Source organism: Sciurus vulgaris, assembly GCF_902686455.1.
Source record: "Sciurus vulgaris genome assembly, chromosome: 1".
Classification (NCBI taxonomy): Eukaryota; Metazoa; Chordata; class Mammalia; order Rodentia; family Sciuridae; genus Sciurus; species Sciurus vulgaris.
The window spans coordinates 35798908-35820307 of record NC_136461.1 but is presented as its reverse complement, the minus strand read 5'-3'; the positions used below and the strand labels follow the sequence as shown (position 1 = coordinate 35820307).

The 21400-nt window shown below is 51.4% G+C and overlaps 1 protein-coding gene across 3 annotated transcripts; it reads right to left on the bottom strand.

Moving 5' to 3' along the window:
* Positions 1 to 1618: 1618 nt before the first annotated feature.
* Positions 1619 to 18961, bottom strand: FAAH (fatty acid amide hydrolase). Of its 3 annotated transcripts, XM_079144985.1 has the most exons (17): positions 18725 to 18961; positions 18343 to 18627; positions 17958 to 18174; positions 11237 to 11350; positions 9293 to 9427; positions 8936 to 9069; positions 8632 to 8838; positions 8346 to 8386; positions 8001 to 8125; positions 6391 to 6516; positions 5713 to 5810; positions 5127 to 5226; positions 4796 to 4836; positions 4055 to 4094; positions 3465 to 3573; positions 2801 to 2946; positions 1619 to 2600 (listed from the first exon to the last, which is right to left on the bottom strand). In XM_079144985.1, the coding sequence occupies exons 2-17, from the start codon at positions 18603 to 18605 to the stop codon at positions 2472 to 2474; spliced, it is 2025 nt and encodes a 674-aa protein (XP_079001111.1). In that variant the 5' UTR covers positions 18606 to 18627; positions 18725 to 18961; the 3' UTR covers positions 1619 to 2471. The 3 variants fall into 3 exon arrangements, with proteins under 3 accessions (XP_079001111.1, XP_079001109.1, XP_079001110.1); XM_079144983.1 differs by having other exon boundaries at positions 18343 to 18961; XM_079144984.1 differs by having other exon boundaries at positions 17958 to 18171; positions 18343 to 18961.
* Positions 18962 to 21400: the final 2439 nt, after the last annotated feature.

Below are 21400 nucleotides of genomic sequence, written 5' to 3'. Positions count from 1 at the left end.
AGAAACCGAAGGTGCTTGTGTGGCCAGAGCACAGGTGATGAGAGAAAGACACCAAGACTGGAGAGGTGGACAAGAGCACCTCTTGCAAAGCCACATGCTCTGTAAGACACAGGAGAGACTGGATTTATTCTAGGCTGGCTGGGAAGTCACTGGAAGGACTTTAGCAGGAGACTTCATCTGATTTACACTTCTAAAGGATCACTCTGGCTACCGGTAACTACCGCATGAATACACTGGGAGACAGGTGAGGATGGAAGCAGGGAGCCCTGGGGGCTAAGAAGTTATTGCAGCGCTCAGATGAGAGGCAGGTGGCTTGCACAAGAGCACAGTGGTAGAAAAGTATAATGGGATACTCATGTGCTCAGTGACCATGTCCCTCTTCCTTGGCAGCACAGAGGCCCTGCTCTTGTCTATCCTTCCTCCCAGCCGGATCACCAGGGGAGCACATGGGCTTGTCACGTCCAGCTGCCCCAGAAGCCCAAAGAGCCTCTCAAGTATGGCAGCCACGCTTGGTTCAGGTGGGTCTCCAGCTCCGTTCAGCAGAAGGCTGGGTGTGGCTATGCTGAGGCTCCAGGGGCTGAATCAACGAGCCCCGTGAAAGAAGGATGAAGGAGCAGCGCAGTGCAGCCACTCTGCAGCCCTGTGTCTGAAAGCACAATGACATCAGCAACAGAAAGGGAAATGGGCAGGAAGAGGAAGCTGGGGCAGATGGCAGGTGGTTCTGTGGAATGATAGACAAAGCTGCAGCAGCGGCAAAGAAATCAGGGCAAAGTTGGCTGGGTTGTCGACTCAGCTCCAAGGTGTGGGGCCACATGTCTGCCCAAGATTGGCCCCTCCCAGGCAGGGGTAGCATTGGTGGGCAGTGCAGGTGCCACCAGGCCTGCAACTTGGCAGGTTTCCAGACAGACAGAAAAATCAGAAGGGAGAAGGAAGTCTTGGGAAGGCAAGAGAAATTACCTAATGCTTCAAAAAGAGTGTGAAACAGCTTGGCAGTGGGGAAGGGAGGGGACTGTCCTTCCCTGAGGGCTCAGGTCCCAAAACTTCAGTCAGAGGAGAGTCAGACTATGGCCTAAGTCAGGGAATTCTACTGGGGAGGGGGCGTGTCAAAGACTAGTCACCCCCACTCTCATACTCCACCTGTAGTGCAGTCCAGTAAGAGGTCAGCTGGCAGACAGGACAGGGCTGAGACTCTGAGCTGGACAGCTCACTTCTGGCCCACTGTCACTTCTCAGACAGCCTCTTGATCCCAGGTAGCTTCTGGGGCCTCAGGCCCCTTTCCCCAGATTAGGGATCATGGAGCAGCATCCTCATTCTCTCCAGGCCTTACCACTCCAAACTACTCTCCTACTGAACCTACATGACCCTCTGAGTGCCCCCATCCCCTTGAGAAAGAATTCAAGTTCCTGACCTGGCCACCCATGTTCACCTTGATCTGGCCTCATGCAGCTGCATCTCTGCTTCCTTTGTGCCTATTCAACATACCTGTGTTACCAAGTTCACCAGGTCTCTGGGCATACTGTCCCTTCTCCCTGGGATGTCCTCTTCCTCTATCTCAGCCTCCAGGAACTTTCTAAACTCAGCACAGGTCCTCCTCCAAGAAGCCTTCCCAGAGCAATCCAGGCCTTGGCCAGCCCTGCAAGTGTTCTCTACTAGACTGCCTTATCTCCAGGTTGCCCACCCTACCAGTGGACTCCTCTGCCCAACAGCCCCTGTCAGGGCTCTCTGCTTCCATTTAGTTCCCTGAAGCCCAATTCAGGTGCTTCTCCTGTGCTAGTCACAGAGGACAAAGAAGTAGCATGGGGTCACTGCTGTCAAGGAGAACCCATGTGCTCAGGAAGGCAGACCTACTACAGAAGCCACCCACCCCAACAGAGCAGACCAGGAAGAAACAGCTCATACCCTCCAGAGCCCAGAAGAAAGACAGAAGGCCTCCTGGAGAAAGAGGGACCTCAGAGGACTGAGTGGTGGAAGAAAGGGCATGTCACAGAGAGGAAGTAGGAAGGAAGACTAAGGGCTATGTCCAACAAAGCTTGAGAGCAAGAGAGGAAGAGTCTGGGTGAAGGGCCTAGGACGTGAGCCTGTTCTGTGGGTAATGGATGCCAGGGGAGGTTTTGGAGCAGGAGAGTGACAAGGTTCCAGAAGGTCAAGCCAACCCTGCTCTTAATGGGCTCCAATGCCCAACACCCTAACAATGATGCCCAAAAAGTGCACAAAAGAGAAGTTATTTTTGCCTGTTGACAGGCCTTGGGCCATGTCACACTTGCTGGCTGCCACATGGGGTGGGGAATCATGGTGGAGAGGAGACCAGAGGGGAGAGAGGTCTGCACTTCTGCAGGGGGCCAGGGGAGGAGACATTGGAAGCCTCTGCCCTGTGCTGAACACTTCCTCACAGGGTGACAGTGTGCCCTGACTAGATTGGGCCACAGAGCACATGGGTCTCAGGTCCTCTGGAGCTGGGCGGGCAGGCAGCCTCAGGACGGTCGCTTTTCAGGCGTCATCAGCCGCTCCACCTCCCGCATGAACCGCAGACACATCTCTTCCTGCCAGGGCAGAGCCACGCACTGCACAGCCACAGGCAGCCCCACGCTATTCTTCATAGCCTGCAGGGAACACAGGCATCAGGATGGACCGTGAGGCAGGATCACACCCCAGGCCAACAAGCCTGTGCCCCACTGGAGAGGAGAGGCAGGAAGTCAGGCCTGCTCAGCCATGGGGCTTGCTTAAAAATGACTCTGAGGCTTCCCACTTCAGCAGGAGAGCTGGGGCAGGGCAGTGAACTGAGGGCAGGGGAAGGCCTCACCTTCTTCAGCACCTTGTCCCAGATATCCCCAAAGTAGCCCTTGTAATGTTCCATCTGGGCTTCATCCTCAGCAGTCACCGTGGTGACAGGCACCACCCCAGCAGGAAAGTCCAGGCAGTTGTAGAGCACAGTATAGCTGACGGCCCCTGGAACACATCACAGTGGCTGCAACAGGCCCCAGGACTGGCAGAGCCAACTGTTCTTTCTGGGCCGTGGCTTCCACAGTCAGGGAAAGGCCCTCTCCCAGGACAGAGGTTTGGGTGACAAAGCCCAAGAGCCCTGCAAGATCCACAGATGCTTGTCCTGTGCCTTTGTCCAGGTAGTTTCCCTGCTTGGAACATCATTCCTGTTTTTTTGCTTAGCTATATCCCACCTAGAGTCAAATACCACTTCCCACCTTAGACTCTAACTAAAGATCCCCACCTTGAATAGTGCTAATGACGGAGCCCATTCCCTCCCAGAGCAACCCACATGACTCCCATCTCTCCAGTCAGCCAGCCTATGAGTTCCCCAAGAGTGGAGTGCTCCCCCAGGGTGGGGTCTTCCTCCAGGACTCCTCCTTCTTCTCTATTTCCCAGTAGCTCCACAGGGCTCAGGGATGAACTCATAGAAGAGAAGGAGCAGGTGGGGGTGTGAGGGGAGCAGGTGGGACAGCAGGCCTCACCTGTGGCCCTGCCTGGGGCATTCAAGTTCAGAGCAGGACCCAGCATGGGAGTCAGCAGAACATCCAGGTCCAGTGCTTTCCACTGAGCAATCACAGAGTTGCGGTACACCTGGGAATGCCAGCACATGGGGGAGGGCATTCAGACCAGGACCATTCAATGCAGGGAGGGGAGCTGGCGGGGGTCTGGTTCCAGCACCTGTGACTGGATCTGAGCTGAGCCAGGAGGAGATCCTACAGGCAGGCAGCACAGCTTCTCAGGAACACTGTGGTTCTACCTCCACCTCCGGCCTAAACTATAGACACAATGCTTCCTGCCAATGGAGCCATGCCCTGCATAGTCATAGGCAGCTAGCTCCAAGGGGCAAAGAAGCACCTAGGACAAGAGTCCCATGCTGACCCAGCTGCACAGGCACTGGGCAGATGAGCATCAGAGAGCAGGGCCCAAGTTGCAGGATGGAGGTCGGGGTGGGAATGACAGGTCTCTCCAAGAGACCAGTGGGAACAGTGGCTAGAAGACACTGCTGGCAGGTGCCCTGAACAACTCCACCCTCCCCTGCCACCCTCCTGTAGTGTAGGGGCTCAGGTCTCACCTCGATCTTATGCTGCAGTTCCCAGAGCTTTCCTGCAGACCTGGGCAGAGGGAGTGAGGTCACCAGCCATCATAACCACAGCCAGGAGGATTAGTAATGTCAGACACCCAACTCTCAACACTTCCAGATCTTACTCCTTCACAGCCACTCAACTGAGAGGAGCTCTGAGAGGGCGGAAGTTCAAAGCCCCACTGTCCAGATGAGAAATCCAGGCCCCAGAGGGACTTGGGTGGGATCACTTAGTGACTCCACAGCAGAGCCAGCACTAGACCAGGACTGACTCCTTGCTACCTGCAGGACCCTGGAAAGGCCAGGGCTGTCAAAGGTCCTGAGTTGTGGAGGTGAGAGGAGTGAGTCCATAGGATGCCAGGGCTGGAGACTGGGTCACTTATGCCCTGTTTTCCCAATTTGAGCCACTAAAGGGCAGATGGGACCCCATGCATCCAGTTCATTTCAGATCTCTAACAGCATTTCACTTGGTTCCCCAGTGTCCAGCACTGGCCAGGGCCAAGTCCTTCTGGTCCTTTTCCCTGCCCCAGCCAGGCCAGCCTTCTCTCTTCCACTTCTCCCATTCTATTCCCTCCTTGCCTTTGCTCTCCAGCCAGATTCGGACCTAGGGCCACACAGGTTACCCCCTCCCTCAATTCCATCCCAGAAGCCACTTCCAGCTGTGTGAAACCACATGGACTTAGGTCTGGGTTGGGGAGTAGGGGCAGACATCTAGCATGGAAATATTCTCACCGAGGCCTCATGCTGCTGAGAAAGGCTGCCAGCCGAGGAAGCTGCACAGGAACAGATACAGGATCAATGGCTCAGCTTGGAGCCGTGGGCTGGCCACCATGCCTCCTCCTCCATGCCTCCCCCAAGGCCCAGGTCACACCCTTCAGGCAAGCAGGTTGGCAGGGGATGGGGAGGAGAGCAGTCAGGGGTACAGGTGGAGAGAAGTTTCAGCCATGCCTGCCCAGAAAGGCCAGGAGAGACTGGGAAGAGCCAGAGGCCATGGGGCATCACAGGATGGGGGACCCCAGAACCTCCCTTGTCCCCTAGCCCCTCGCACTTTTTGTGTCCTCACCAAAGGCTTCAGCAGGAAGGCCAGCAGTCCTTTAAGCCAGCTGGGCAGCTTCAGAACTAAGATCAGGTCCCCCAAGCAGGGGTCCACAAAATCACCTTTGCTGGGAGATAAAAGGCACAGTCTAGGAGCTCCCATCGTGGTATCCCTCCTGGCTCACTCCTCACTAACCTGTTCTCTATCCTCTCCCCCTCTCTCCTCATCAGACTCCAGTAATTAGTGGTCTCCAATCCCTTCATCTGCCTCCTTCTAACCCATGCTTACCTATATTCCCACCCTCCTACCATAATCCTGCCCTGGCCTCTAATCTTCCCCAGACAGGGAAGACCCCTGCCCACTTCCTACCCCACAGCCAGCTCTGCTCAGGTGCAGGCTACAGATGCACAAGCCCCCCTCCCCTCAGGCTGCTACCTTTCTGAATCCTCCCTGGCAAGGTATCTCCAGACTCAACTTGCACAGTTGGAGGGACAGCAAGGTCCCTGCCCAGAGGCTCAAACCTTCTTTGTGTGCAGCTGAGTCAGGTCTTACTCCTCCTGGGCAGAGCATTTTTCTGATTCCACCATAGACCCGAAAGCCCAGTAGTACTCACAAGTTCTGGAGGAAGCTGTGGCCACCATCACTGAACAGCCCTCCTGTTGACAGGGTTTCCAGGGCATAGGGTATGTTGCTTGGCAAGAAGGGAACCAGCTGCAAGGATTGAGAGGTTTAAGGCCCCAGACTTAACAACCCTTGGCTCCCATGACCCCGCCTGCTGCCCCAGGGACCCTGAGGAGGGACTGGACCCATGCTGCCACATGGTAGCTCTCACAAGAGCCACAAATGAAGCCTTATTAGCCCATGAAAACTCCCTGTAAAAATGTCCCTCATGAGAGAATTCTGGAGTCATATATAGTTTTGTCAGATGAGCAGACCAAAACCCAACCATTTCAGAGCCCCAGGAACCTCTGGACAGCTGTGCACCTTGTCCAAGATTGAGGAACTCCCAGCCCCCCGCCCCCCCGCCAAAAGAAAAAAAAAAAGAAAAGAAACAAACAAACAAACAAATGCAGGGCTCACACACTACCCAGCACTGGCTGAGTTCTCATGCACTTCTCACTCCAATAATCCTGGCCTGCCTCTATATACTGATTCCACAGGGTGACCGCTCTTATCCCCAATAATTATTAAAATCAAGAGGTTGAGGACCTGGGAGGGAATGGCCATGGGTATCAGGAAGACTCCTTTGCAGGAAAGGAGAAGCCAGGACTTGGGGTTCCTACAGTCATACCGTGTGGCCAGCAGCCTCAAGGCTCTGCTTGGTCTCCAGCAGGGCGCGCTTCATGGCCGGGCTGGGCATGGTATAGTTGTCAGTCTCATAGTACCCCACGCGCAGGGGCCGGGAGCTGGTGTACACCTGGGAGCAAACACAGGGGGCAAGGTCAAGCAGGAGCAGGACAGAAGAGGATAGCCTGTGAGTTGGGGTTGAAGCTCAGTGATATGAGTGTTTGCCTCATGTGCATGAGGCCCTGGGCTCAGTCCTAAGCAATACATACAAATAAAAATGAAAATTAAAAAAGAATTTAAAAAAAAAAAAAAAAAAAAAAGACAGCCTGAGCAGAATTCCTAGAAACCAGGGAAGCTACTCAGTCCAACACAGCTGCAAGGCTATAGCCTGGATCCCTCTGGCACTGCTTCCCCTGAAAACAGATCATCAGCAAGGCCAGTCCCTTCTACATATGACCCTTTCATAAAACATCTTCGCAATGACTTGGTGGTGGGCAGAGCAGGGATGAGGATTCCCACTGGGCATATGAGGAAATTGAGGCTTGTGGTCTACCTAGAGTCTGAGGCCAAGAGGGGCTGGGACTTGCCTAAAGTCACCCAATAGAGAGATGAGGTTAGGCCTATATCCAGGCATTCTTGTCTTCTGAGCTGACACTCTCCCCACTACCGGTCCTGGCTCCCATGACAAAAACTGTTCCAATATCGATGAAGAACCTCTTCCCCTCCCCTCCCCTCCCCTCCTCTTCTTTGTGTGTGTGTGTGTGTGTGTGTGTGTGTGTGTGTGTGTGTTTCTCTCTCTTTTGATTCTGGGAATTGAATCAAGGGGCATTCTACCACTGAGCTATATCCCCAGCCTTTTATTTTTTTATTTTGACAGGATCTCACTAAGTTACCCCAGCTGGCCTCAAACTTTTGATGCTACTATTTCTGCCTCCTGAGTTGCTGGGTTTGCAGGAATGTGTCATCGAGCCCAGCATTTTATTGATCCTTGAACAGTCTTCATCACTCTTCAATAGAAAGCATCAAATGACATATACACCCAAGGATTCTGAAATCCTCACCTCAAGGTCCTCAGTTTGCTGTGACTCTCCTCAATGATTAGATCATGATCCTAATCACAGCCATCCTCCATGTTGAAAAACCTACCTAAGCCAGACACCACACCCTGCCCTCTGGGGAGGTGGGCTTCCCCCACCTCAGAAAGTAATGAGCTCAGCTTTGATCAATGGGGCTGTCTTGGGAGCTGACATTCCACACTGTCCACAGCTCGCTCAGTCTATGTGCCAAGCATCCTACTTTCTGGGGAGATGGACAGGAGTATTGTAAATAAGGCTGCTATTTACTGAGAGTCAAATTCAGCCTAAGCACAGGAGTTCTCTGGCTGAGAAGGAGGTCCTGACTCTAGTCCTCTGACACCAGCAGAGGTTGTATTTGAGGATTTCCAAATGCAGACAAGGGCACCACCTGGTGTCCACTTATGGAATAGCAGTCGACCCTGGCCGCAGACCGGGGGGCGGGGGGAGGTGTTTCCTGGGACAAGGCCTGGCAGGCCTGCCTACACAGCCTGGTTCAGAAGTACACCCCCTTGCCCGCCCCACGCCCCACCCAGCTCACCTCCTCCCTGAAGGGCAGCGGAGGCACAGTAGGGTCCAAGCGGAACATGTCTTCACACAGCAGGGCTCGTAGGCATAGCGCCAGGCTCTCCACATCCCGGGCCATGGGGCCAACTGAGAGCTGCACTGTGGGGCAGGGAGGGGAGGCAGAGGGGTCATCCGGTCCCAAAAAGCTTTGGGGCTGGAAAGTAGGGGTTGGGCCAGGGCCCAGGAGTGTGAGCAAGACAAGGTCAGAACTCAAACTTAGAGGGCCTGGTAGCTAGACACTGCCCCCAGAGAAGCAGGGACAGATATGGATCAGGCTGACCCCCACCCTCCTCCAGGGACTGAGGGAACCAGACCTCACCTGCCACCTGTCCATAGACACAGCCCTTCAGACCACTCTTGCTGGATAAGAAACACAAATATTGGAAATAGGAAATGGCCACCTTTGCCCACCCTCAAGCCCAAGTAGCATCTCAAAACTCTGAGCACTGGAAACTAGGAACCATGTATGAGGTTAGGTGAGGGTAATGCTTCCTTCCTCCCAGGAAAACCCTGGTGAATGAATCCTTGCCTGGAGCCCAGAGATGTTGGAAGTTAGGCCAAGGTCACACAGCAAGGGGCCCAGAAGTTTCCTATACCCACCATACCTGAGGCGGTTCCCAGTAGGCTTGAGGCCACAGATTCCACAGAAGGCAGAAGGAAAGCGGATGCTGCCCCCGATGTCAGTGCCTAAGCCCAAGGGAGAGCCTCCAGACCCAATGAGGGCTCCCTCACCCCCTGAAGAGCCACCTGAGCTCTTGGAGGACTTCCACGGGTTCAGGGTCTTCCCAAAGAGGGGGTTACTGCAGTCATAGCTGGAGGAGACAGAAACAGGTCAGCCTGGGTCATGCTGGCACCGGTGCCCCTACCCACCCTGCCTCACCTTACTGAGGCCCAGCCCTGAGACCCAACCTGAACATGGACTGGGGGATGTTGGTGTGCACAAAGGGCACGGCACCCTGCAGCTTCAGCACCTGCACCACCACACAGTCACACTCGGCTGGCACTCCCTCGTTCAAGCTCAAGCCCAGCGTAGAGTCCTGGCCCTGGAGAAAGCATGAGCACCAAGAGGACAATGCAGATGAGTTAGGGACCCTTCTGCAGCCCAGGGTCCCATCCACCACTGTCATACTGGCTGAGGCGGGACACACCCATAATCCTCTCTCAAGGCCTCTGGACTTGATTATTTCCTCTGAGGGGCCCAAATGACCCGGGACACAGTACTGGCTGCAGAGACAAAGGGAGAGCAGACATCAGGGTAGAGTGTACCTTGTAGCTGAAGCACTCCTTGAGGCTCACCGGGACGCCATAGAGCAGGCCACGCCGTGGGGCCTGGGACAGCTGAGTCTCACAGTCAGCCAAGTAGGCAGTGACACAGTTGATCCCTTTGTTCACTTCCCAGGCCTGGAAAGGAGGGAAAAGGACACCAGATAAAGTGAAAGGGGATGGGTTGTTTTTTTTTTTAACTCTGGTAAAATGTACACCATATAAAATTGGTCTTTTCAAATACACCTAGGGAAAGGGTAACCAGCAACATGGACCAGAGCCAGGAGCACAGAAGATGACCTAGCACCCACCATCCACCTTGCTGGGGACATTTGACTCCAGCCTCATCCTATCTCCAGTTTTCAACTTCATGACCCAGAAAGAGAAAAGAGAGGGGGTGGGGAAGAACCCTAGGGCCAGGACACTTGAGGGAGCAAAATACAGTTCTCAGATGCTCTCCAGCAAGGGATGAGCAGGGAGGAAGATGACCACTGGCCTCTGTTCCCACTCCTCCAAGCTAGTCTCTGCCCAGTGAGGCAGATGGGGACCAGACAGGGGCAGACCTCCATGTCAAGTCACCTGAGAGTCAACTGAGAAGCTGGGCTAGACTCAGTCCCCAGCCCCCTGGAGTCCAACACTGTCTCCTCTGCTCCATGTCTGGCCCACACCTGGCCTGGTCCAGCTTCCTCTTTCCCAGGGCCTCTTGTTTCTGACAATCAAGGCACACAGAAGTGACTGATTGCTGTGAAGGATGATGACAGAAAGGAATGATACACTGACCATGGAGGCCAAAGCCCCCAACAGCAACCTCAGGGCCCAGGAGGAAAGGCCAGGGGAGGGCCCTATGCAGCCTTCAGTGCCTCCTCTGGTTCCTGTGAGACCCCTGGGGAAAAGGGGAGGTAGTGCTGCCACATCCAGGACTGTGCAACATCTGTCCCCAGGCCACCCAAGGCAGGAAGGGAGGAGCCCATCATCTGTAACCAAAACACTCTCTTTTGGTGTCCAGGAAGTGAGAACCTTTCAGGGACCTTGTTAGGGAAAAAGCATCACCATCTACTGAAACTCTGTCAGTGACACCTGCCACCTGTGCTCTCTCACCCTCTCTCAGCTGCAGTACCTGTCATATGCAACCCTCGCCTAACACTCAGGCCACCTGCTTAGTGGTCACACTATCACACTCATAATGCACAGTTTGTTCTTCCTTTCTTTTTGTGCATATTTCTTGAGTTCTTTCTGTGTGTTCAATACTAAGGTTCAAAGACAAATAAGGCAAGGTCTGTCCACAAAGAGCCCACGTGGGCACGAAAAAGGAAGAAGACAGGACTGCTGTGGACAGCATGCAGAGGGCTGGCCGGGCAGAGGGCAGGGAGGCGTCCTGCTCCAGCCCTGAAGGATCAGCCAAGGAGCCTGTGGCCCTGAGAGGGGCAAAGCAGAGGGAATGCCAGTGGAGAGGATGGCAGGTCCTAAGCTCTGATGCCCCGAGCTCCTGACCACCAAGGACTGCAGAGTGAGAGGGCACCTGGCCAGGAGGCTGCTGCTGTGGTGAAGGCCAGGGGTGGCTAAAGAAGGAATGAAGACAAGGGGAGGAACTGAGAGAAACAGAAGATGGAGCAGACCAGACTTGGTGACCGATGGGGTGGAGGCGTAAGGGACAGAAAAGTCTGGGCTGAAAGCCAGGTTTCTAGCTAAAACAACATGTTCAGTGTCTCCCTCTCTCTCCCTCCCTCTTTCTCTCTTCCCCTCCCTCTCTCTTTCACACACACACACACACACACACACACACACACACACAGCACTCTGGCCTCTTCCCTCCCTGGTAGTCCCTGGCACTGTGGTCCCACCATCACTCTCAGCAGGAAGATTCCAGGCCAGGTTTTACTGACAGCCTTTACAGAGAAAGGGAGGAGGAGGGAGCAGACCATCCTGGCTACCTGACAGTAGCCTTACCTTTCCCAGGTAGGTGAAGAGCGCAGCCTCAGGGGACAGCTCCCCACTGTGTAACTTCTGCACCAGCTGAGGCAGGGGCAGGGCCAGCAGTGCCTCTGAGTCCAGGTCGGGGTTCTGTGAAGGACACACTCAGATCAGTCCCCTACTCCCCGAAGAGCCCTGAGCCTGCAGCATATTCCTATGGTCCATGCCCCCACATACCCACGCAGCTCACTCCCACATGCCAATTCACAACAGACATGCCTAAACACAGCTCTGACACCAGGGACAAGACCTGGCCTGGCCAAGCCCTTGCCACCTTTGGACAGTACAGATCCTCCAGAAGGCTGTTGGAGGGCAAGCCCAGAGGAGACCTGCCCATGCTGATGCCTGCACTATTGCAACTAATCACCATCATGCGACTACCAACCCCAGGCACCACACTGACCCATGGGTTTTGTTTTTGTTTGAGACAGTGTCTCACTAAATTGTCAAGAGTGGCCTTAAACTTGATGTCCTCCTGCCTCAACCTCCTGAATAGCTAGAATTACAGGAGTATGCTACCATACCTGGCTGTGTTCCATGTTTGATTAAAGGTTATTACCACTAGCCGGGCATAGTGGCTCATGTCTATAATCCCAGCCAGGCATGGTGGCTGACGCAGATGGACTGCAAGTTCAAAGCCAGCCTCAGTAACTTAGTGAGGCTCTAAGCAACTTAGCAAGACCCTGTTTCAAAATAAAATACAGAAACCTGCTGGGGTCGTGACGTAGTGGTTAAACACCCCTGGCTTCAATCCCAGGTACCAAAAAAAATAAAAGTTACTACCACTCCCATTGTGCAGATAAAGAAACAGGCTCAGAGAGGAAGTACCTAGCCTAAGACCATAAAGGTAAATGGCTGTACTTTGCCTACTCAGCACAAGCTGCTGGGGCTGTCCACCTGCACCTGATCAACCAACCCCTGCCAGAGAGGGCAAGAACAAGACTCCAGGGTGGCTGGAAACTACACCTTAAAGGGAGGATTTATACATTCATTTCAGTAGCTCTATGACCCAGCGCCATGCTAGGCCTGGGGATTAGGCAGTGAATGAAAAGCCATGCCTACATGAGTTTACACAAGGCAGGGATGAAGAGCAGGGAATTAATAGGTAAACAAATAAGAATTCAACCTGGAGATAAAGAAAATAAAACAGCACCTGGGCAGAAGGGACTGCTCTCCAAGGTTCCAGTCCTCTGGGGTCAGCCCTTCCTTAAACACCCTCCTCCTTCCATCCTCAAGGGTATTAGACCAATTAGCAGGCACTGAGTCGGCCCCACTGTTCACCCAGCCCCCTACTGTTTCTGCCAAGGTCACCAGAGACCTAGACTTTTACTCCACATCTCCTTGAGGCATTTACGTCAATGCTTTCCTGAAGATGGCTACTTCATTTCCCTGGTTTCCCTCCTGCCTCTTCACTACTTCCTCTGTGGTTCATTCATTTAGTCAGTCAACAAATGTATTCTGAGCACTTACTATGTGCCAAGGACTATATGGAGGGCTATGAATTTAGAAGTAACCAGGAAGACCCAGCAAATAAACAGGTCATGGCAAGTGTGAGACAGCAGATCAACAAGCACTGTGGGAGAAATGAGAGGAGTGACTTAGACCGGCTGGGCCGGCCCATCTGAAGAGGTGACACTCCAGCCGTGATCTGGAGGATGAGGAGCCAGACTCAAGGAGAAATACAAGCTCCTGGAGGCCTCTCCAGGGTTCGTCCTCCCTCTCATATGCTAGGAGAAGTCCTCCCTGGCTACCACTCCACCTCCACAAATGCCCCCGACTCCCTCCAGGTCCTCTGCCTGCCCCTCAGCCTCAGGATCCTCCACTCAGTCCCATCCAAGTGAGCCTGAACCAGTTCAGGGGGCTACTCTTGTCCCAACCCACCATGTCCTTTCCTCTGAGCTCATCACCTCCCCCACTTTCAGCAGAGCTCCTCCTCCTCACTGTACCCTGTACCCTCACTCAGGCACGTACACCATCATCCATTCGGGTGATGAGAACCCAATCATTCTAGCACCTCCCTCTCTCTCCTACCTAATGCAACCAGTCACCAAGCACTCTAAGTAGCTCTTGAAAATGGCTACCTCTCGATTCCTCCACCCAGACTCTCACCCACATTCATCTTTTTCTCCTGAGTCACACAGAGAACCTAACTGTTGCCCTGCCCAAGCCCTGTCCCTCTGGCCCGCCTTTCCTTCTAGGGCCAGACAAGTGCCAAAACCCAACCTGGCCTTGCCTCTTCCCTTAAAATTCCTATCATGTCACACACAAAGATCCAGCTCACGTTCCAAAAGGAGCTTCCAAGCCATGATCCTGTCAGAATCCTCTGTACCCCACATTCACCACACCTTCAGAACAGCACACCTTCCACCCCACCCACCATACCTAATGTCCTCAGGAGTCCTTCCCTGAATTTGTTTAATGGATACACTTACTCGATATGCATTTTGGCGGGGTCAGTGGACAGTACCAGGGATTGAACCCAGAGGCCCTTAACCACTGAGTTACGTCCCCAGTCCTGTGTATTTTTATTTTGAGACAGGGTCTTACTAAGTTGCTTAGGGCTTCACTAAGTTGCTGAGGCTCCCCTGGAACTTTCAATTCTCCTGCCTTAGCCTTCCAGGCTGCTGGGATTACAGGCGTGCACCACTATGCCCAGCCTTGGTATGCTTTATAATACAGAAAACTAGAGTAGGAAAAAGTGGGTCACTGATCTCTACCCAAATACACCACCCCTGTTGAGTTGCTGTTTGTTTGTTTTAAGGCACATAAAATGAAAAGTGAGCATTTGCCCACCCCTGGTCCACCCCACACAGCCCTGCTACCGAAAAGGAAGCTGTTCTTAATAGTTCCTAATGAATTTTTACAGGAGGGAAAAAGTTTATGAAAAACCTGAAACACATATTCACATTTATTCTTTTTTTTACACAAAGTGATCACACTATACAGAGTACTACATCCTACCTCTCCCATCTCACAATGGAAACAGAAAATGTACGGTTTTTCTGACTATAATGTTTTTTTAAAAAATTACCTAAAAGTATGGGAAAGAAAGTCAAAGTCAGCAGAGAGCCCACCACCCTGTGATAATTGCCACCTGCTGTCTGCTGGCTGTCTCCACCAAATGCCCACAGAGACAGCCTATAAGTTATCAGCAACACCATCCCCCATTCTCAGCATGCATTTTAATTCTTTCCTATGTTTCTTCCTGTTGACAGTTGATGTTACAGTTGCTAACAGCTATTTTTAAGTCTTCAACTAATATCAGGCAGCTAAGACACTATTTCATGAGACACCAAAGTAAGCCAGCACCTCCAGAAGGCCAATCTGAACATGGAGGAACTGATTTTGTGTAGAGAATGAAGGGAGGTATTCTGATGACCTTACTGTGTGGTCACCCTGCATGGGAACTTTTCAAGAGGGGCTACCATACCTATCTGTTAAGCACTGCCCTTCTTCCATTTCATTGTCTCCTGAACCACCTATTGTCCTAATTTTGGGTCTTCTAGATTGTCTTCCCTGTCACTTTTCTTTTCCCTCATGGTTTTTATTGCTTTTGTTCTATTTCAAGATATTTCCTAAATAAATAAATTAATTTAATTAAAAAGAGAAAGGGCTGGGATGAGGGTTTAAAAAAAATGGTATCTCCTCCATTTGATCATGTAGATGATTGCCACTAATCTCAATGGTAATCACGCTCTCCTTTGACTCACCTACTGAATTATTTCAAAGTTCTGTGTAAGGTAGACTTGGAGAAAGAAAGGAGATGGAACCAGTTGTGGGATCCAGTTGAAGGCAGTGGCATTCATAGGACCAGTGGGTCTCTGCTAAGTGGTGGGTACATGAGTCGGAAAAAGTATTCATGGTGCACCAAAAGCATGTGGGTAAAGACACAGAGGTAGACACAGTATCCTGTGGTGCCTGACCCAGCCTCAGCATTGGTCTCTCTTTGGTCTAGAAAGCCTATCAAACTCAGGGGTCAGGTGGGGAAAATGGGTGAACGGTTGTTTTGAGTAAACCTCCTATGGTCAACAGAGTTATCAAAAACACAACTTTCTCTAGAGTTGCTCTGAAGAGGTGAACCGTTTTGTGATGATTCAGAGATACTTAGCACTGCCCCCACCCCCCAATCATACATACATCCAGCGTGTGTCCTCCTTGGTCCACAGCTAGCTTTGTCCAGTATCTATCAGGGACACTATACTACAAACTGCTGCATGCTCCCAGGGTTGCCTGGATTCTGCTTTTCCAGGTAGCCCTTTGCTCTTTGGAGCTGGATTAAGAAAGTCCCAGAAGAAAGGCTGCTGGACAGCCTCTGGTCTTGCCTCCCTCATCTAGGGACCCAGAGCCTAGAAGGGCACCACAGGGTGGGCAGAGTAAGGAGCTGGTCCTAAGGCTAGTCCCTACCCCAAGGCCTACAAAGCTAATACCTTCAAGATCCACCCCTTAGCCAGTTAAGTGGTGCACACCTGTAGTTCCAGCTACTCTAAGGCAGAAGGATCACTGAGGCCACAGAGTTCAAGATTAGCCTGGGCAACATAGTGAGACTCCAGCTCAAAAAATAAAAAACATTTTTTTAAGGGCCCCACCCCTTGCTGGGCACAGTGGCCTGTAATCCCAATAGCTTGGGAGACTGAGGCAGGAAGATCACAGGTTCAAAGCCAGATTCAATAATTTAACAAAGCCCTCAATTTGGTGAGACCATTTCAAAATATAATACAAAAAGACCTGGAGATGTAGCTCAGTGATAAAGCACCCCTGGGTTCAATCCCCAGTACCAAAAAAAAAAAAAAAAAAAAAAAAACCTCTTTACTGATTGCTGAAAACCTCAGAGGCTCCCAGCTAGTTCTTCCTTTGGTTTCTGATCATTAGAAACCCAAAAGGTAATTTTCCCTCTTGAAAGAGCCAAGCTTTGGTGTTTGAGGCTAGGTCTCCTGCTCCAGGAAGGGTATGGAAACAGCTCTTTGTATTTCAGAGCCAAAATGTCTGTCCTGGAAGATTCCATTCTTTTAAAAAATGATGCTGGGGGGCTAGGGAGATAGCTCAGTCGGTAGAGTGCTTGCCTTGTAAGCACAAGGCCCTGGGTTCGACCCCCAGCACCACCCCCCCAAAAAAAAATGATGCTGGGAACTGAAATGCAGGAAGAGTCATCGTTCTACCACCCCCCACCCCTGCCAGTCAAATGCAGTCCTTGTGACTCTCAGGATTTCTTTCTGCCCACAGGAATTGTGGGCAGGTTCCTGCACCTGCTCCCCCACACTGAGTTGAGAGCTGGTGGAACTCAGCTGGCTTCACAGAAGGACAGGAGTGGGGCAGCCAAGGGTGGTCCAGGATGAACCAGGGATCATCATGAGGATCCTTGAGAGGAGCATCTCTGAGCTCAGCCAAAGAAGGGGCTGAGTAATAAAGAACTCCCTGATCAGGTAGTGACCAGTTTGGATTGAACACCAGGGTCTTTCCAATGTGGGAGAAGAGAACCCTAAGAACTGACTGATGGAGGACTTCTCAGTCAGTTTGATGAGTGAAGTTTGGAACCAGATATATTTTTATTTCAATAACTAAATATGGTCATGTACAACTAATTAGAACAAATAAAAAATAAACAAAAAATAAAAATAAATATGTTCTGGCCTCAGGGATGATGTGAAGTAAATTCAAATAATTACAGCCAGCCAAAACTTCACCCACATTCAGGGCCACACCCTAGTATCCAAGCCCAGTTACCCTAATTTCTCTCCTGCTCCTCACCACTGCAGTGAGCTGGAAAGTACACCTGAGCACCTAGGTTCTAGTTCCGGCTCTGCCCCAACTCAAAAGTCACTTGCTGTAACTGACCACCTGCTAAGTGCAATGACTCCCTGTCTGCCTCCCATCTACATACGTCCTCCTGACTCCTGCTGTCCCCATCACCTGGGAGACCCCATAAACACCTAAGGCAAGTCTCCCTTCCCTCAGCATGTGAGAACATCTCCCCAGAGTTCAGCATTTTGGTTTCTAACTGCAGCCAGTGTTTCATGGAGGGAAAGTCCCTCTTCTTGTCGCCATTCCTCCCCCCCCAGTGTGCACCTCCCCTACAGTCAAATACACATACACTGAGATGATCCTGAAGTAGCACAGGAAGAAGCAAAGCTTTATTGACAGGTCATCCGAGGAAGGCTGGAACTAAACCTGCTCTTGGAAAGGGATGTCAGGGGTTGGACAGCCTGAACGGAAGGAGCTGGGAAGATTTCCATTCTAGTTTTACCAATAACTCATTGTGCACTTGGGTAAGTCTCTTTCTGGCTTCCTCTAAAGATCTTCATGCACAAATCAACAAACTTGAACCTTAAACTCTCCGAATGCCTGGGCCAAGACCCGTGGTTGCATAGTCTAAACACTGACATACTACTGGTACTCACTCTAGTGTTCTAGCATTCAGATAGTCCCTAGTCAAAATTCTTCGGCAGGGAGCAAAGCTCCTCTTTGACCTGGTGTGGCGATGGCCCTACATGACCTGACCTGTCCCTCTCGTTTCTTTGCTTCACCTCGCCCAGCCCACCTGGCTCAGAAAGAGTGAGAATGCATTAGGGCGAAGAGGAGGTCCATAAAGTCACACACCTGCCCTGCCCGCCCGCGCGTCCTCCGCGCGTCCAGGAGGCTGAAAGTGCTGCCGGGGCTACCCCCGCGCCATATCCACCCCCGCCCCGGCCTTGGCGGTCACCTGGAGCCGGAAGCGCTGCGCCGCCTTGTCCATGTTCTCCAGGCCCGCTCGCTGCCTCTGTCGCGCCCGGGCCGCCGCGCCCCGCGCCGACCCGCGCCCTGACCAGCGCAGGGCCACGGCCGCAGCCACGAAGCAGCAGACCAGGGCAGCCCCGGAGGCTCCAGACAGCGCGGTCCACAATTCGTCCGGCACCATGATCTCCCGCCGCGGACTGCTGCTGAGGGCGACAGATGAGAAATCAGCCTGGGCAGCCGGGCTGCTCCTCCACAAAACCCGGCCTGGATCGTCCGGGATTCCGCGCCCGCCGGAGGGAGGGGCGGGGCGCAAGCCCGCGGGGGAGCGCGCCGTGACCGAGGCTGGCGGCACGCAAGGGTCAAGGTCAAACCTGGCCGCCGGCTGGGATCGCTCCGGGTGTCCTTGCACTTCGAGCCAGGCTGAGCTGCCCGGCGAGGGCATCCGTTCCACGTGGGCGCCCTCGGAAGCAGCAGCATAGCAGCAGTTTGTCATCTCAGCCTGCGACCAGGCCTCCATCGTGAGCTCTCCAGAGCTCCCGGAGACGCGACCCAGCCGGAGCACCCAGTGGAACAGGCTGTCCAAGAGGACTGAGGGCAGCAACAGACTGGAGTTTGGGGCCTCATCAACTTCCATAAACTCTTCAGCCGCCTCTTTCCTGGGAATGAAGTGTGGAGGCCTTGCATCACAGGGCGTCCGCTTCTCCCCAACTTGGGTTTCTGTGGAGCCCATTCGCTGCCTGCTCCTTCCCCTACCTCTGGACCTCGTTTCTCTAGCCCCAGGCTCTTCTTCATGGCCCAAACTGTCGGTCGTTTGTACTTTTCCCGGACCACTTACTACAGACTCTTCTCAGGATTACCCTGTTCCAGGCCCGGGCCCTCCTGTACTTCACACCCAGTAAACAGAAGGAATGCCCCACCAGGAGTCCAGCCTGGTGTCTTGGAGGGCATACATTACGCACACATCCTCATTCCTGCCTGCGCCTTTCTCACCAGACTTCGTGTGCTTTATCTCATTTGTCCTCCCAACAGCCCATGGGAAAGGCACTTTTATTCTCATTTTACTGGTGAGGTAGCTGAGGACAAGATATAACTTCTGTGGGTCACACTTGTGACGGAGTGGAGATTCAAAGTCAGGTCTCATCTAACGCTCTTAACCATCAAGCAGTATACCACTGCTGCCCCTAAAAGTGAATCACTGTGGGATGACTGACATACAGGAAAGAGCTCTGTGGCTGGAAACACTGATGAGGCGACTCTTGGTTGTCTTTACTTCTCTGAATCTGTGTCTTTATCTATAAAAGGAGGATGATTATAAAACCTACCTTACACGATTGTTAGGGGTCTATGAGGTTCTTTCACAAGGATGCCTAGTGCATAGTAGGGCCTCCATAAATGTTTTTCTTCTCTCTCTCTCTTTTTTTTTTTTTTGTGTGTGTGTGTGTGTGTGTGTGTGTGTTACTGAGGATTGAATCCAGGAGTGTTCTACCGCTGATCCACAACCCCAACCCTTTTTATTTTTTGAGACAGGGTCTTGCTAATTTGCTTAGGGCCTTGTTGTTACTGAGGCTGGCCTTGAATTTACCTCAGCCTCTCTAGCTGGGATTATAAGCACGCACCACTGAGCCCAGTGTTGTTTCTTTTAAAAAAAAAAAAAAAAAAAAAAAAAAGTGGGCTGGGGAGATAGCTCAGTGGGTAGAGTGTTTGCCTTGTAAGCACAAGGCCCTGGGTTTGATCCCCAGCAACCCCCCCCCCCCCCAAAAAAAAAGTTTATTACACTTGACTTGAAGGGAAAACTATCTAGCACTCTATTTTTTGGGTACTGGGAACAGAACCCAGGGATGTTTTACCACTGAGCTATCTTCCCAGCCCTTTTTGTTTTTTATTTTGAGACAGAGCCTCGCTAAATTGCTGAAAGTCGGTGTAAGTTGCTGAGGCTGGCCTTCAATTTGTGATGCCTTGCCTCAGCCTCTCGATTTGCTGGGACTACAGGCATGTGCCACCATGCCCAGCACTATTTTTTTTTTAAGAGCAGCTTATCCCTACTTAAAGACAGATTGTCCTGCACAAAAACAGTTATGAAAATATTTTTGGTTTTACAATGATAACTAAAAAGCATTAAACTTCTCCATTTGCATGAGGGATATAAGAATTTTTATTTTTTTATTTTTATTTTTTGTTGTGGTTATTGTTAAAGCTGCAAAGAAAAATAACTTTTTGGAATATAAGGATGAGAGCTGATTTAGCATTCCACTAAAGGGGAAAGGGGGTATTTTCACAGAATCACTATTTCCTCCTACTCATCCCTTCTCCATGTGGTATTCATCAAAACACACCATTAAACCAGGCATGGGGCTGGGGAGATAGCTCAGTTGGTAAAGTGCTTGCGTTGCAAGCACAGGGCCCCAGGTTCAATCCCCAGCACCGCAAAAAAAAAAAAAAAAAAAAAAAACAGGCATGGTGGCACATGACTGTAATCCCAGCAACTCCAGAGCCTGAGGCAGGAGGATCACAAGTTTAGGCCAGCCTCAGCAAATTTGTGATACGTTCTCTCAAAAAGTAAAAGGGCTGGGCTGGGGTTGTGGTTCAGTGGTAGAGCGCTTGCCTGGCACGTGTGAGGCACTGGGTTCAATCCTCAGCACCACATAAAAATAAATAAATACAATAAAGGTATTGTGTCCATCTACAACTAAAAAATATTCTTTAAAAGAAAAAAGAATATTATTTAAAAATAAATTATAAAAGGACTGGGGGTGAGTTTAGTGATAGAGGGCCCCTGGGTTCCATCCCAAGTACCACAGGGGGAAAAAATACCATTGACCATTTAGTTTAAATAAATAAATATATATATATATGTAAATAATATATATATAAATATATATATATATATATATATATAATTATACCTATGCACACATACCAGTTACTAGTTACTTTATCTAAAATAAAGAAATGGGGCCAGGAGCAGTGGCACACACCTTTAATCCCAGTGACAAAAGGCTGAGACAAAAGGATTTCGAGTTCAAAGTCAGCCTCAGCAATTTATCGAGGTCCTAAGTAACTTAGAGAGATCCTATCTCAAAATAAAATATGAAAAGGGCTGGGGAGGTTGCTTATTGGTTAAGCACCCCTGGTTCAATCCCCAACACCAAAAAAAATAAATTAATAAAAATGGGAAAGGATAAAATGAAAGACTATATAATACTTCAGGGGTCAGGAGGAAGTGGAACCAAATTGCTTTTTCTGAGGGTGTATGCTTGGTCCATAAGAGCTAGGCCCTGGAGGAAAGCAGCGGACTCCCTTCTTAGTAGATAGCCTCCTGTCTGCTGCTGGAACACATCAATTGCATCTCCATTCTCCATTTCCAACCTGCAGACCTATCCATTTCATTGATGACTGTACATCAGATCAGACTCTGATCTGCCTCATTGA